General features: G+C 35.8%; 2 protein-coding genes across 20 annotated transcripts in view; one reads left to right on the top strand and one right to left on the bottom strand.

Moving 5' to 3' along the window:
• The window catches only part of LOC110995930 (glutamate decarboxylase), a 31,548-nt gene extending 20,620 nt beyond the window's left edge, over positions 1 to 10,928 (top strand). For all 8 annotated transcript variants that reach the window (XM_022263349.2, XM_022263344.2, XM_022263346.2 and 5 more), the window contains 9 exons: positions 2,230 to 2,427; positions 2,511 to 2,629; positions 2,822 to 2,962; positions 3,530 to 3,640; positions 4,061 to 4,128; positions 5,655 to 5,733; positions 7,994 to 8,143; positions 8,480 to 8,674; positions 8,796 to 10,928. In XM_022263349.2, coding sequence (XP_022119041.2) covers positions 2,230 to 2,427; positions 2,511 to 2,629; positions 2,822 to 2,962; positions 3,530 to 3,640; positions 4,061 to 4,128; positions 5,655 to 5,733; positions 7,994 to 8,143; positions 8,480 to 8,674; positions 8,796 to 8,978 — 1,244 coding nt within the window. In that variant the 3' untranslated portion in view covers positions 8,979 to 10,928. The remainder of the gene's footprint in view (positions 1 to 2,229; positions 2,428 to 2,510; positions 2,630 to 2,821; positions 2,963 to 3,529; positions 3,641 to 4,060; positions 4,129 to 5,654; positions 5,734 to 7,993; positions 8,144 to 8,479; positions 8,675 to 8,795) is intronic.
• Positions 10,929 to 11,781: 853 nt separating this feature from the next.
• LOC110995940 (protein daughterless) overlaps positions 11,782 to 15,734 on the bottom strand; it is a 48,823-nt gene continuing 44,870 nt past the window's right edge. For 6 of the 12 annotated variants that reach the window (XM_022263383.2, XM_022263384.2, XM_022263372.2 and 3 more), the window contains 7 exons: positions 15,596 to 15,701; positions 15,393 to 15,494; positions 14,820 to 14,861; positions 14,470 to 14,565; positions 13,903 to 14,048; positions 13,042 to 13,151; positions 11,782 to 12,960 (listed from right to left, as the gene is read on the bottom strand). In XM_022263383.2, coding sequence (XP_022119075.1) covers positions 12,910 to 12,960; positions 13,042 to 13,151; positions 13,903 to 14,048; positions 14,470 to 14,565; positions 14,820 to 14,861; positions 15,393 to 15,494; positions 15,596 to 15,701 — 653 coding nt within the window. In that variant the 3' untranslated portion in view covers positions 11,782 to 12,909. Of the gene's footprint in view, positions 12,961 to 13,041; positions 13,152 to 13,902; positions 14,049 to 14,469; positions 14,566 to 14,819; positions 14,862 to 15,392; positions 15,495 to 15,595; positions 15,702 to 15,734 lie in introns of those variants that run through there. The other 6 variants (XM_022263375.2, XM_022263378.2, XM_022263382.2 and 3 more) reach the window with 6 other exon arrangements.

The raw sequence follows: 15,734 nt of genomic DNA, 5'->3' as shown, positions 1-15,734 counted from the left end.
ATAAGTGGGCTTCATGTTTGAGGGTGCTTGCCGCTTCGATGTTTTATCTGTCCATTATTTATAATCTGTGGTGATGACATTATCAATAGGCTGTAGTTGAAAAAATGACAGAGATATAGGGTTTGTTAAAGTTGATAGAAGCTCTTAAGTTACCCTGGGAGTTAGAATCTTTCAGTATCAGTTTCAAAATAGTATTAATACAACTTTAACAAGATTATCTGGAATTATTTATTTACTTAATTCATAAAATGGTTATATTACCCGCGAATATAACACTTGCGTCAAAAATTATTGAATGTGTTCGTTCTTACAATTAAAAAAAATTCTAATTTGAATAATTCTTAAAATGTTAATTTACCATCGACAATATTAATTATATAATTGTAATTAAAACAATAAAAGGTTCCTCACCCTCTAAAGCGAGCTGTATAAACAAATCATGCAAGTAATTTGGGCAAATAGCATCGTGAGTGCTGCCCTCTGAAATACAGATTAAGCCAGAATTACACCGCACCTGACTGCACAAGAATTAATTCTGGCCCCATCTGGATTTCGAGGGGCTTATATTAAATTCCTAGTGATGTATTAATATTATTTTTACTCTGGCAGCCCTCAGAGGGATCGTTTAAAGGACTGTAGTCTGTAAATCCTGGAGGTAGAGGCCTCTTTCCCCTGAAATGTTTGGATATATTTGGAGTATCTAAAATTATTGTTCTTCATGAAATCTATCAACTATCGGATTCTCGTAAAAACCACTATTGGTTGACTTTTATAAAAAAAAGTACTGGTTTCTATTATCCATGAAAACTGAACAATTGATTTAAGTTCATTTATTATTAGTTAATATTTCAGATTAAAATGTGTGTATACGACGTATCTTTTTTATATTAGATATAAACTTTTATACATATACTTATATTTTATTTCATGAATGAGAGGAATTAATACTAGTTTCGTTGCCAAAGCCGAATAAAACGTATTTTTTTTTATAGATTTTTCTATAAAAGTAATCTTCCAATCTAAACGAGGCACTATCTGCCGGATATTAAGTAACGCCGCGCGCCATAACTAGCTTATGATAAAAAGTGCAAAGGGTCGTCCCGTGGGGCGGTTTATCAGGCGCCGCAGATGGGGGTTGACAAACAAAATGAAATCGAAATCAGTGGGATTCAAAATTAGCGTATTGTTGATGTTTGAACATCATTTGAATATCATTTTAACCATATTGTCGTAAATTGTGGGGGAAGAGATATAACACTCACTAAGAACATACCTTTTTCCAAAATCTACATTTCGGTCACACTACTGTCGCAATGACAATAAGATACGTATTTAACTGATTTAAAAAAGGTTTTAGTGGAAATGGGCCGGTAACATTACCCGCGTTTATGAAAGGGTCAAAAATACCCTTATTTGGCCCAGTTAGACGAAAAAACAGAGCACGCCCACCAGAAACCTGACAAGATGGAATAATAGGGGTAGCGGGATTGTAAAATGGTGGCGAGAATGAGAGACAAATGAGAGAATGAAGTCCTCATCCAAATTCTTCCGAATTTCTTCGGCTTCACTCTGTCGGAGTTCGTGTTAAATATGACATGGACCTAATGTAATCTCAGATTCATCAGATCTGATCTGATCAGATAAAAGTAACTTGCGAGCACACAGGCTATTTTATTTTATTTTGTGTGACGCAATGAGAAAGTAAGTCTCCTGTATGTAGTATCAAAATATATAGTTTAAAGAAAATAATGCCTCATTTTTCTGTTTCGGAAATAGTGTGACCGATATCATCTATCCGTGTAACGGAGCGTGCTATTACATCCGGTACACACCCGGGTGCCGCGATTTCCGGTTTGTGTGAGCTGAGATGTATTTTTAGTTGTTCAACTGATGGCAGTGATCAAAGTGCTTATAACTTAGAAAGATTTATAAAAAAATACCTCTGGGTCAATGTCAAAAAGGGAGATGGCGAAACCACGACATTTTCTGATAAATTAACATGATGACTGTCTGATCAACTATGAGCTACATCATACCACGGATAAAATCTTTGATATAGATATATTTAGTACAAACTCTGTAAGTCAGTTAACATACATTTAACCGCTTCATCTTCGATTATTTATATACAAAAGTTCACCACATCATATATAATGCTATATCTGCGATATATGTTACAAGCTACAAAATAAAAATATGTTATGTCAATGCAATTGGTCTTTTCTTTAGGACACCCCCACTTCTTCAATCAGCTGTCATGTGGCCTGGACATTATCTCCCTCGCTGGAGAGTGGCTGACGGCCGCCGCCAATACCAACATGTTCACTTACGAGATTGCACCGATTTTCATTCTTATGGAGAACGTGGTCCTCGAGAAAATGAGGAACATGATCGGCTGGAAGTCCGGCGACTCTATTCTAGCTCCAGGTACAGAATTTTAATTTGAAACATTTAAACAAAATATATGGTCATTCCTAAGCTTTTGTAATATAAAATAATTAATGTCTTAGGTGGCTCCGTATCCAACCTGTACGCGTTTTTAGCAGCCCGTCACCACAAGTTTCCTCAATACAAGGAAAAGGGACTGTCCAGCATACCCGGACAACTAGTCATGTTTACTAGCGACCAGGTAAAGTAGTTGGTTAAGTATAATCGGAAATATTCGCTTTTATTTTTATTCTGTTTTAATACTAAGTTCTAAAAGTTTCAATCAAACACAATATTTTATCAAAATGCCGATATTCTAAAGTTTCGTGGCCTGAATCCATTTCATCATATGTAAATTGTGATTAAGTAACTAAAAATGGATTTTTTTTATTAGTGCCACTACTCAGTCAAGTCCTGTGCGTCTGTTGGCGGTTTAGGCACGGACTACTGCATCTGCGTTCCGTCCGACGAACACGGCCGCATGATAGCGTCTGAACTTGAAAGACTTGTGAGAAAACATCGTGATCAAGGACATGTGAGTAATAAGATAGAAAAACTTTTTTATTTATTTCCTATTCCTAACATTATGTAAAATAAATAACAATTAAACTAACATTATTTAATACGCAATACTTAATTATATTAATGATAATTATAGATAGTACCTATTTAAGATCATAGGTACTATCTATTTATAATTAAGTAAAACAAATGTATAATATTATTGTAATAAATGTCGACCGGTCGGTGGTCGGAGAAATTGTATACAACAAACTGCACGCCTTTTTTTCTTTAAATCATAAATAAACATACTTTAAATACTATTGTATTATATCTGTAAATAACTTATTTAGCATTGTATTAATTTATAAAACTAAATTCGTACTAATATCAATTTAATTGACATTTACTAGAAAATTAACTCTGTCTAGACAAAACAAGTAGTTGGGTAAAATATAATTAATAATCAAACTGAACTCAGTTGATAATTTTAGATTTTGTAATTTAAGTAAAAGTTAGTTCCTTAGTTTTATTTACACACAAGATATGCTTATATCTTGTCGTATTTTCACTATTCCTAAAGACAAGCATCTTGAAACAGGTGCCATTCTTCGTGAACGCGACTTCCGGCACCACAGTGCTTGGAGCCTTCGACCCCCTCACAGACATCGCCGACATCTGCCAGAAATACGACATGTGGATGCACGTTGATGTGAGATATTGTTACTTAGAATACATAGAACATAATCGTTTGTATACACCATTATAGTACCTATTACTCTCCGATTATTCTAAAGATATATTTAAGGTAGGTTCTATCACCGGCTGTGCACCTATGTACTATCTTTCAATGTGCGAATTTAACATTTGCTCGATCGGTGAAGGAACACATCGTGAGGAATCGGCTTGCTTAAGACAAGAAAAAGTCGATGGCGTGTGTCAGGCACAGGAGGCTGATCACCTGCTTGCCTATTAGATTGATATTGATCGTGAAACAGATACAGAAATCTGAAGACCAGACTCTACAAGGTTGTAGCGCAATTGACTTTTTTATAGTGAATAATGAACAATGTAAGTTTAACCAACAAAATGATCTGATGACTAACTTATGTACTTTACATTTCTCGTTTAGGCGGCCTGGGGTGGTGGTCTTCTCTTCTCCAAAAAGTATCGGCATCCACGACTCACTGGCATCGAAAGGTATGTGTTTCCCGAAGAATAAAAACAATTACCAGCTGAACACATTTATTGACTAATACAAGAATGAAATGCCCAATTTTCGCCCAAGTTTCCCTTTCAGATTCCAGAAGAGCAATTTCCCTATCGGCAGTATTAATTACGTGTACAACGTCACTCGGCTCGCCGCACACGCCCGCCGCATTTAGCCCTCAGCAATGATTGATGACAGCTAATGCTGCCACAATTAATACTCTTTGATTCCTGGATTTTCTCGTGTAGCAAACAATCCTAGCCCGCGTCTTTATAAGATAAGAAATATCGCTTAGTGAAAGTCTACGAGTATTACATTCTAATGTTTTTTCGCGGATATAGCTAAAATGGAAGTTATTTAATTACTGTGTAAACGATAAGATATGGACAATGAAAAAGTCACATATTCGGATACGTACTGTACTGAATGTCTCATATCAATTCGTTTAAAGGTTTATTTAAATATAGAGTATCCAAAATTATAAAAGCCAGAGCTCTCGCAATCAATTAAAGCTCCCTCCAGTAAAAAACAAAGTGCGTTCCAAAACACTCCAGCCCATTTATCAAACGCTGTTCCGCCTACACTTACACCGACACGTAATATTTTGTTGGATATTCAGTAACATTTTTAGTTTAAATATAAATAAACTAAAAAATCATTGTATATTTAAGTCATAAAAAAATATTTTATTTTTTTCGAAGCTTTCAATGCATAGCACGTCCAATTCTTTAGTAATTATTTACCAAAATTAAAACATTGCTAGTAGACATTTATATAACACTGTCATCCTCCTTGATAGTATCTCTCTCCAAAACTATAATTATAGGCATAATTAAAATTGAACAAAGATAACTTGGTTCTGCGGTGTAACAGGCGGTAAAGGCACGAGGGTCTCTGACGTAAGTAGGGATTAAGAGTAAACCGTGCGCCGCTGCAACTGTGTCAATATTAGATACATTCACTCTGACACTTTCACACTAAGCAGTTTACGCTTAATGGAAATTTTATTATACACCCAAGGACCTAAAGACGATTTGGTTTCCACAATACTAATTAGACTTATTTTAAATAAGGTATTTTTTCATTTAAGATTCTCGAAGCTACTAAGTAGTTAGTTATATTAACTTTCAGAACTACTAAAGTCATACAGGGCCAATAACTTCTCATATCACATAGTAACAAATGGTTAACTATATAAGCACGTGCTACAATATCGCTACGATATCGCTACGGTTTAGCTACGGGTTGCAATAATTTAAGTTATGTAGCTACGAAAGTAAGTTATTTGTATTTTAGGTTTGCAATCGAACAATAAATATTTATTGAAATTTTACTTCCTTAATTTTTATGCCTTACGATGCTTTAAACTTTATACGGCAGAAATTATATTTTATGAGAATATGTGGTCTCTCTTAAAGTTATTTGCAATGTTAGTAATGAAAGCAGTAGTGAAGTAAGTTCTTGGTAAGTACATATCATATGAATAATAGTATTTGAATATAAATTGTACTCGCAGAGCCGACTCCGTGACATGGAATCCTCACAAGCTGATGGGAACACTCTTACAATGCTCTACCGTGCATTTCAAGTATGAGGCAAGTACTTTTTTGTTTTACCATAAATCATTCTTGAATATATTATTTTTCTTAACTTTTAATTAATTAAATTAGTCAAAAATTAATTTAATGATTTAGCAAAAGTATAGATATAGCTCTAAATAACTATATTTTTTATCGATACGCCCACGGGTTATGCCTGTTACGATACGATAAGCAAAACCAACATTTTAATATTCACTGACGTTCCTGTGTTTAAACTAAGGGTTAGGTGACATTTTTGTCCGTCTATGAATAAATTATTTCAAAGTGTTACTATTTACAATAGCTAATAGCTAATAATAATTTACATACAGGAGCTACCTAAGATTAAATAGCAATACAATTATTTATTTGAAAGTAAGGATGTTTTTGCAAACTCTGATGTATATAAAACCACACCATATTTTATTAACTGTTGTTGAGTTAAATAACTTACACTTTAATTAAATCCAGTATCTTTTACAGAATCTTTTGAAAGTGTATCTAATAAAATTGACATGATGGAGCATTTTCCGCGCTATTTCTCATGTCAACCCAATATGGCTTCATAATATATTCTAAGCCACGCCCATCGCCTACTATTTTGGTCTAGTGGTGTGCTCTGTCTTATATCGATATATTGAAAAGCACAATTCAAACCTATATGAATAGGAGATGTAAAGTCCTTATGAGAGAAAATTGAATTTGCGATTTAAAGTTAACTATAGATTTTATTTGAGGAAGCAGTGTTGGCCTAGTGGCTTCATCGTATAACTCTCATTCCTGAGACTATAGGTTCGATTCTCGGTTGTGCACCAATGAACTTTATTTCTATGTGCGCATTTAATATTCGCTCGAACAGTAAAACAAAACATCGCGAGGAACCAGCTTGCTTTTGACTCCAAAAGTGGACGGTGTGTGTCAGGCACCTACTTGCCTATTAGAAAGACAAATGGTTATGGAAAAGATACAGAAATCTGAGGCTATGGATTCTAAGTAGGTTGTAGAGTCACTATGATATTTTTATTTTTATAATTTATTTGTTTTTGTAAATTACAAATGATATATACATTATAATGCCTATCAACCAATTGAAATTCAAATGTATTTTTTTATAATCCTAAATACTTTAGAACAGAGATCTGTCAAAACCTTCAGTTATCTAAAATGGACAACACTAACCCGTCACGTGCTACTTTTAATTAAATTCCTCTGTCGACACTTGGAAACATATGTTGCCAATTTCAGACCCTTTCTTTCCTAACTGCAAAGAAAATCCAGTCTTATGATCAAGGCAGTTCAATTCATATTGTTTTGTATAACTTTAACAGGACGATATTAAACATAAGTCGTCGGTATTTCGTTGTTAATAAGGCTGCAAATCGAAAAATATATCGCAATTCAAAGCCGATCTCAAAAACCTGACACTATCAAGTTCTAATTTCCTTTCACGAATCTTGCATTCGAACTACGAAATCTGCTAATACAAAAAAATGCTATATTCTCTATATCAAGGAGATATGGTTCATTATTGAATGCAAACTAAAAAAAGATTCATTTATATTGTTAGCTGTTGATGTCGTTTTCATGCTATAAGTTAAAGTTTATATGGCTGATAGCATGTGGGGGATTCTTGATGTTATCCAGTCAAGTTTTCTATTATTCTACTTTTATTTGAATATTAACTTTAAAAAAAACATATGTGCAATTCACACATGGTAGAAGTGAAACCTTCAAAAACATTTTTTTTATTATTAATCATATATAAATTAATCATTTTCCATTATCTAAATGTGTGTGTTCTTTTAAAACAGTATATTTTAATGATAAATTTTAATTTATAAGTTTAATATAAATTTTTAATTTGGGAAAAACTAAAACATCGAAAGTTTGAAATTCGATCAAATGAAAAAGCGGCAGTAAAGAGAGGCTGTATAATGCCTGCTATCTCATTTTCTCCCACGTTAAATCATATGATGAATTGATGTTTCTGTCTCTCTTTACCGCTGCATCCGGTTTGAAATCACGACGATTCGAAAGAAGTTTATCTATCTCATTTTCTCCCACGTTAAATCATATGAATTAATGTTTCTGTCTCTTTTTACTGTCGCTTTTTCGTTGCATCCGGTTTGAAATCACAACGATTCTAAAGAAGTTTCACTTCAAAACTAACAAACAACAGCAACATTAATCCCAGATGTTGAGTGTTTTAAAAGAGGTGTATATAGGGTTAAAAATTAGTATATGGATTAAAATAAGTCGATTATCGCTATTGCAGGGTATCCTGCTAAGCTGCAATGCAATGTCCGCTGAGTACCTGTTCATGACGGACAAGATCTACGATCCGCGATTCGACACCGGCGATAAAGTTATTCAGTGTGGACGCCACAACGACATCTTCAAGCTGTGGCTACAGTGGAGAGGAAAGGTACACTCTAGAAAGATATATCGCATATTTAGGTCAATCGTATTTATCGGAGAACCATTGTATGTTTGTATGTATTACTGTACAATACTTATTAACAGGTACACTGTGAACTTTGCACAATATATTATGTTCATAAAAATCCTTACAGTTGACTGATATTTACGTTATATACTCGCGAAGTAAGATTTTAACGAGATAAAGAAATGCTGGGGAACATTATAGTTTTTTTATATCTAGCGATATGTATGTTGTTGTTACATACTGTTTTCTTAATTTATTCTGTATTTTTAGCACATTTGACGTGTAATATTAGTATTTTTTATTATTATAATAAAGGGAACATCCGGTTTCGAGCGGCTAATGGACCGTCTGATGGAGTTATCAGAGTACATGGTTCGGAGGATCAGGGAGCAGAGTGACAAGTTCCATCTCATTTTGGAACCGGAAATGGTCAACGTTAGCTTCTGGTACCTGCCAAAGCAGCTGAGAGGTATCCCTCATGACCAAAATAAGGAGATTAAACTTGGAAAGGTAATAATTTGGATAACCTGGTTCGAGGACATCAAATATTTTTTAAGAATATCTTATAAGTTTAATTTTTAGTTCAATTTAAAAGCTTTTCTAAGTACTTTCTCTTTTTGGTACATTGTAGGTATGCGCCAAGCTGAAGGGGCGTATGATGCAAGCTGGCACCATCATGGTGGGATATCAACCAGACGATCGCCGTCCCAACTTCTTCAGGAACATCATCTCTTCCGCGGCAGTCACAGAGAAGGACGTCGACTTTCTTCTCTCTGAAATGGATCGCCTCGGTCACGATATAATCGTGGACTAAATTTAACCCAAATGTGTATGAATCGGTTCTTTGGCCTTTTAGTTTTTATTACTATTTCTAAAACTCGGGTCTTTAGCGTAAAAAAAATGTAATTATATCTTTTTATGATTGTTAATACGTTTATATTTTATCTTTGGTCAGTGATAAGTAACATTTTAGAAACAACATATAGGAAACAATGAGATTATTTTACTAAGTCTGTGATTTAATTTTAATAAGTTACTAATGTCGTTTCAAGAAATCTGTTGCAAGTTAAAAACATGGTTACTAAAGTTTATTTAGCTGTAAAAATGTAATTATATGCTGTTTGAATTATTATTAATGTTCCAAAGATCTAGGTGTGAAATATATAATAGTAGTTGTAGATTTCTCAATGCAACGATTGCTTTGATGTCTTCCATTTAAAAGAATTTGAATGTATGAAATTGTACCGTCTATTAAATGTTTATCTATACTGTTGTATTGACAATGAAATTATATCTAGAAATTTTAAATAATATGAATTAATGTTTAATATGTATACTTACTTAAATAAATACTTAGCAATTTAAAAATAAATTGGTCATTCCTGAAATATTACGATCCGTAGCTTAACACGTAGGCTGTACCGAACATACGTAGCACAACGGCCGCGCTACGAAGCTACTAATGCCATCTAGTTGGATTTACTGGAACTTTTTGGATCAAAATTATAAAGATAAAAAAACGCGGAGACGAAGTTAAGATAATGGTGGATAAATTTAATCATATTACTTGGGTTAGTTAGTAAGGGTATGGAAGGAAGAAAGGACTGCAAGGTATGTGTGTTTTTCTGTTTCATTGTTCTGGTGAACTGAGTTTTTTTTAATAATAGTAAAAAGTAGATGTGGTAATCTTAATCTGATTATCTAATTACTAATATAGTAAGCAGATATATGGAACATATCTCCCGTTTTGCCAATTAAGTATTTGTCAAGTTAAGAAATCAAAGTATTTTGTAAATTATATTAGACGATTTTGTAAACTGTTCTTCAATTCTATTCTATGTATATTTTTGTATACTCTCGTTAATCTATTTAGTAATTGTCGAAGCTTTCATAAAAAAAATCTAGTACTTTTCTTTGAAATATATTGTATTTCTTTTTAAGTTTTAGACTTAAAATATTTAACTTTATTAGCATAAAATAAGAGTAATTTAAGTGTATATTATTGATGATGTGACGATGACAATAGAAAATGTAGAATAGGAATCTTGGGCTTCCCATATTTGTAATAAATTTGGAACAAGATATGTGGAAGTAATATACTGTGTGTCAAATTATAAAATGATAATTGTAAATATGTAGAATGCGTTTGTTTCAGATCAGTTTCTTGTAGAGCCGAATTTTCGATTTTAGTTGTTTTGCTAAAATACAGACAGCTTAAAGATAGAATTTACTTTATTGGGAATTGTTATATTTTAGAAAAAATGCATTCAAAATGCTTCTGCTTGTCCTAATCTAAAAAATCTAGGTGTTAATAATGAATACGGTAATGTTTAGATTAAGCCACTATCACTATGAGCGGCAAATATATTTTCAATGTCAATATAGCATAATGTTCCTTGTTCATAAATGTCAAAATTACCTTCGACGCGCTGCTTTGGATTTATGGGACAATATTTTGACTTTTAACATAATTCTTAGAGACATTTTAAACTCCTTTGTAATCTGAGAGATTTGAGCTTTGTCAAATCCATTACATAAAACACTTTAAACAAATAATTGTGTAAAAATATAAAATTATACAAATGAATTTCATCAGCGCGCGTCGTGAGTAAATTCGGTGAATATATGTTGAGTGTTAAAATATTTAGTATAGATGCTATATACCCAAATTATCGAGTTTTTGATCACTTATAACATAATTAGAGAAATATTATTGTTGCTGAATGTAAAGCTGTATAACTCAATAAATGGTGTTGTTAGTTCACATGCGTTTCATTTGTGAGAGGGTTTCCGAGCGATCGACGCTTAGAGGTAAATAAAACACACTTTTAGCAAAATGAATGGCACATTTATATTTAATTATAATTATTCCTTTTATAATAAGAGCTTTCTTGTATTTATAATCATTTGAACAGTGGGAGGGGACGTCTACGCGAGGCAATAACAAAGAGCAGCCTCGATTACACAATCGCCAGGATTTGTAACAGAACAGAAGGAAAACGACTCCAGTGCCTCTTAACCTGAGCATATTCCAATAAATTACTGGTATTCTGACGAAATCGACATCAAACGCAAAATCGTGCCGTCTCTTTTCTACCAACGCAGATTAGAGTATCGGAGCGAGACGCGACGTTTTGCGCTTCACCTCGATTTCGCGTAGACCCTACGGACAACAAAACTAATAATAAAAAAAACTTAAAATTAACGCTAAATGGAAGAAGTCAACTAAGCTAGACAGCGGTCATAAAGTGACTTAAACGCTAAGAAATACTAAAAAAATATTTTGAACTTTCCAATAATCAATCATCCGAGTCGGCCATTTTGATCAAACCCTCAGTTTCACCAAAATGGCGGTTTAACTTATCTCTATATAATACAAGTTTTAGGGCGGGGAATCGAGGATAACTACCGAATTCGTACCTCACGCGTAGCAGAGTACTAATTTGGTACGAATCGTAGTCACCCGAGTGGAAAAGCGATCGATTCGTCTTCCTCGAGACGCGACTGCGAGAAGCAGACCGACAAAATTGAGCTTCCTCGTATTTACAACTGTCGAGTGTCGCCGAACAATAAATCTTTCAATACAAAACGAAACATTACATTTGATTCATACATTGATTCGTCGAGCAAAATTACATTTGTCATGCGTCCGATTAACATCATAATTAAATTCACAATCGAGCTTCGAAAACATAAGTACGCTATCCAAATCAAAACAATAGCTACCGAATATAAATAAAAAGATACGCAAACGCGTAAAAATAACCTGTATACGGGGTAAATCGTAAAAAAATCACTGGAGTAAAATAAAAATCTTAAGTACGTCACTTAAGTTAGCAGCCAACGATTAGCGCGGGGTCTTCCCCCTCCGCCCTCGCCCTCCGCACCTCGGCGGAAACGGGGAAGAGCACGCGGCAGACGACGCCGTCTCCGAACGAGTCACCCTCGATCTTCTTAAAAGAAAATTCTAATAGAAACGTCCAGAGGCCACCTTCGGGGAGTTATTGTCGAGCTTAACATCGGGGGACCGAAAACGCAAAGAGGGACGGGGGGGCGGGGGGGACGGCGGAGCGGTGTGGCCACGAAGACGGACTCCGGACCTTAGACTACGCTTATGGCAGCGAAATTATTTAAAATCGTAATTAAAATATCTTTTTCTTATATATTTATTATTATTTCTACATATATCTAATATTATTTTACAATTTTCCGCTTCCGCTCGTCTTCGGGCGTAAGACATTAAAAAAGTTCCATCTCGATGGTTCAGGATATAAAACTATTCCCTAGGCCTAGGTAATATACACACTTAAATCCTATTTAGAGTCCAATTAGTCACTCGCGCACTGACACACCGTACGGACGATCTCGACTCGACCCGAGCGTGTCTGACACTGAGCGTGCCCTTTGCGATTATTGCTTCCGTCTGATTGGAATGTCTGCGAGCGCGTTCGGCGTTTCACGTGGAAACAGACGTACGTTACGGAAAAACACGAAACGAATTTTACAAAAATTAATTAATAATCAGAAGAGAGACGAACGAAGATCTGAAGAGAGAGATAGAAAAGAGCCAGCTATTTCTGTAACACTGCTTCGGTCCCAAAACGAACGAAACGAGATTGCTTCGGAGAACATTAAGCGCAAAGGCCACGGAGGCGCCTCCTAGTGCCGGCTAGAGGCGGTGCGGCCGTGTGTGCGTGTTAGTGTATGTGTGCGTGCGTGTGTGCGTGCGCGTTGGAGCCGATTCGTTATTGCTGCGGCGGCCCCGACGGCGGTTGACCCGACACCTGGCCCATGCCCTGGAGATTGAGAAGAGGAATCATTAGTACGCTCGTTCGTGTACGCGCTTCTAGAAGCATCTAAACGGGCCCGGCGCATACCGGCATGTGCTGGTAGTGGTGCAGGGGCGCGGCGAGCAGCTTGGGAGCGTCCTCCGCCTTCTCCTCCTCGCGCCTCTTCAGGCAGGCTGCCTTCGGGTTTAGATTGCGCTCTGCGGGACAAAAGCACACACATGTTTATATTATATACTCTATATTTACTATAGGTGACACAATGTACGTCTTATGAACGTCAAAAAATAAAACATATTAAATGCTTCTAATTTTACATTTACTTCCAGTTCCTAAATTAAGGGCGTAGAACGGCAGAGAAGAAACGGCAATACCCGCCACTCTTTTTAATCGCTAAGTTCTTAGTGTAACATAACTTTTGTAAGGAGCTGCAGCCATAATATGTTCCACATGACATCTTAAGTAAATAATGATTAAATAATAATAAAAAAAATAAAAACAAATATTTGTCCTCTATCAGCTGGAGGCATGGTGAAATAGGGGCACGCACTTACATTCTCGTGGGACCAACACGGGAATAATACGCATAATAAAACCCCTTCCAAAATGTTTGTAGGCCAGATTAATTTTGGTCAATAAACCAAAAATTATGTTTTCTGTGTGTTTTTGACTAATTGTAATGAAAAGGGGCGTAATTAACACTCGCCGTTAAACCACTTTTAATGAGGAGCACCACACTAAATAAAATTTATACATTCACTAACAAATAAAATGTATGTATAGTCTTAGATGTTCAGACTCCATCTCTGACACGTCAAAAAATGACAGCTGTCAGAATTCTACGGAATCAAAGTATTCAGAGTATAAATATATGAATTTGCGTGTATTAAGCGAAATTGAAAGTAATTCAGGTTGAGCTTAAAATACATTTATTTAAAAAGTGACACCGACCTCTGACTTGCTGTTCGAGCGTCATGATGACTTCGACGGCCATGTTGAGGATGCCGAGCTTCGTTTGGGGTTTGTCACTCTTTAGGTGCGTCATGCACATCCTGCCCAGCTCCTTCAGCGCCTCGTTTATGTCCCTTATTCGTATCCTGTTTGCATTAATCGCTTCATTAGCATTATTCACTATTTTTTATCTAAATTGAACACGGGAGTCCCAGGCCTCGGCGCAAACATTACCATCCCTTCATAAACATATGTGTAGATTTTAACAGTTCAACTCGCTTGTTCCAAATATGGCCACGCAGCGCTTCTCAAGCTTTCTGTACAAAAATGCCTATTTCTACTCGATTTCACGTAATATTCAGGCTAAGGCCTAGACTCAACAGAGATGACTGTGGTCCCTCTTACTCAACTCCAAAATAACATGTTACATTTTCAGTAACGATTTGTATTCTACATCGAATCACTTCTGCAATTAATTAACCTAATCTTTGGGTCACAGTCGGGCTAAAGGAACACATCGGTACGTTTCTGCTAAAAGATATAACGTCTGCCTGAGACTGGGCCTACCTCTCTCTCGCGTTGTTGGCCTGCCGCCTCTCCTTCTCCCGCAGGGCCTTCGCCTGTGGATCCAATTCATCATCGCCTTCATCAGCTGACGAGCAACTATTGTGCAAATATATACCTTATTGCTATACATTAAAGAACTACCGCGATGTCTTGGTATTTGTCAATGTTTTTGAATCAAAGAAGCAGGTCTACATAAATAGTGTAAATAGTATAAATTACACAGATTAAATTATTTACATAAAATAATAGTAAAAATAATCAAAATTTATTCGATCTTTACTACTACTAACTATTGAAATGCCAGAACAGTAAATACTTATACGATGGAGATTTAACTGCTTCAAAATTACCTTCGAGCGGAAGACAGCGCGCGAGAGAGATCAGCCGACCACCTAGGGACAAAATAAACCTGCCTTTTCAAACCCTTGAAGCACTTGTTAGCCGATGAGATGAATGTTAGCACCCACAATATATCTAAACGTATCTTTTTATGCAAAACGACCGTGTGTGTGTTCTATTCAGATTAAAACATAAAAAGCCTGTGACCCAAACTCTTGTTAGATGAAGCTGAAACTGACAATGGTTCTCGTTAGTACAAATAGACAAATTCAGAAACGGCTCAAAACTGTGAAATGAGCTGCTTCTGTGAAGTCGATATGAGATGGAACATGGATTCAATCGCATAACAATAAAATTGGAAAAACTGACATATACCAATAAAAGAAGAAGATGCAAGACATATGGTTTCTGTAAAAGGTTATAAGAAAATTAATATTAGTTAACAAAACGGTCTTTATTTTAAATAAAAATAAAAGAGACCAGAAAAGCTGTTCTATATGTTGATGAGAAAGTTATCCGTGGAAGGTGAAAGAATATTGGTATAAAATCAATTTTTCGTCGGCAAAGCAAATAAAAGGAGGCACCTCTCTCGGACGTTGTTGGCCTGGCGCCGCTCTCTCTCGCGCGCCGCCTTCGCGTCAGGGTCCAGGTCGTCCTCGTCCGCCGACGAGCAGCTGACGGACAAACTGTGCGGTTTATGTCAGTACGGACTCGGAAACTCACACGTCAAATGTTCACGAGCAAAGAAATTGACACTTTCTCGAGATCAAACTAAATGTCTACTCACTATCTCCTCGATCGCTTGTTATTGGGCGGCTTGCCGAGCGCGTCGGCCGACCCCGAAGACGACGGCTTCGAGTCCAGACCGGAATCCGGCGGCTCTTTGCGCTTTTCTGGAACCGTTATCGTTCATTACTGACGGATAT

The sequence above is a fragment of the Pieris rapae genome, chromosome 15, assembly GCF_905147795.1.
Source record: "Pieris rapae chromosome 15, ilPieRapa1.1, whole genome shotgun sequence".
Taxonomy (NCBI): Eukaryota; Metazoa; Arthropoda; class Insecta; order Lepidoptera; family Pieridae; genus Pieris; species Pieris rapae.
This window is presented reverse-complemented; position numbering and strand designations above follow the sequence as displayed.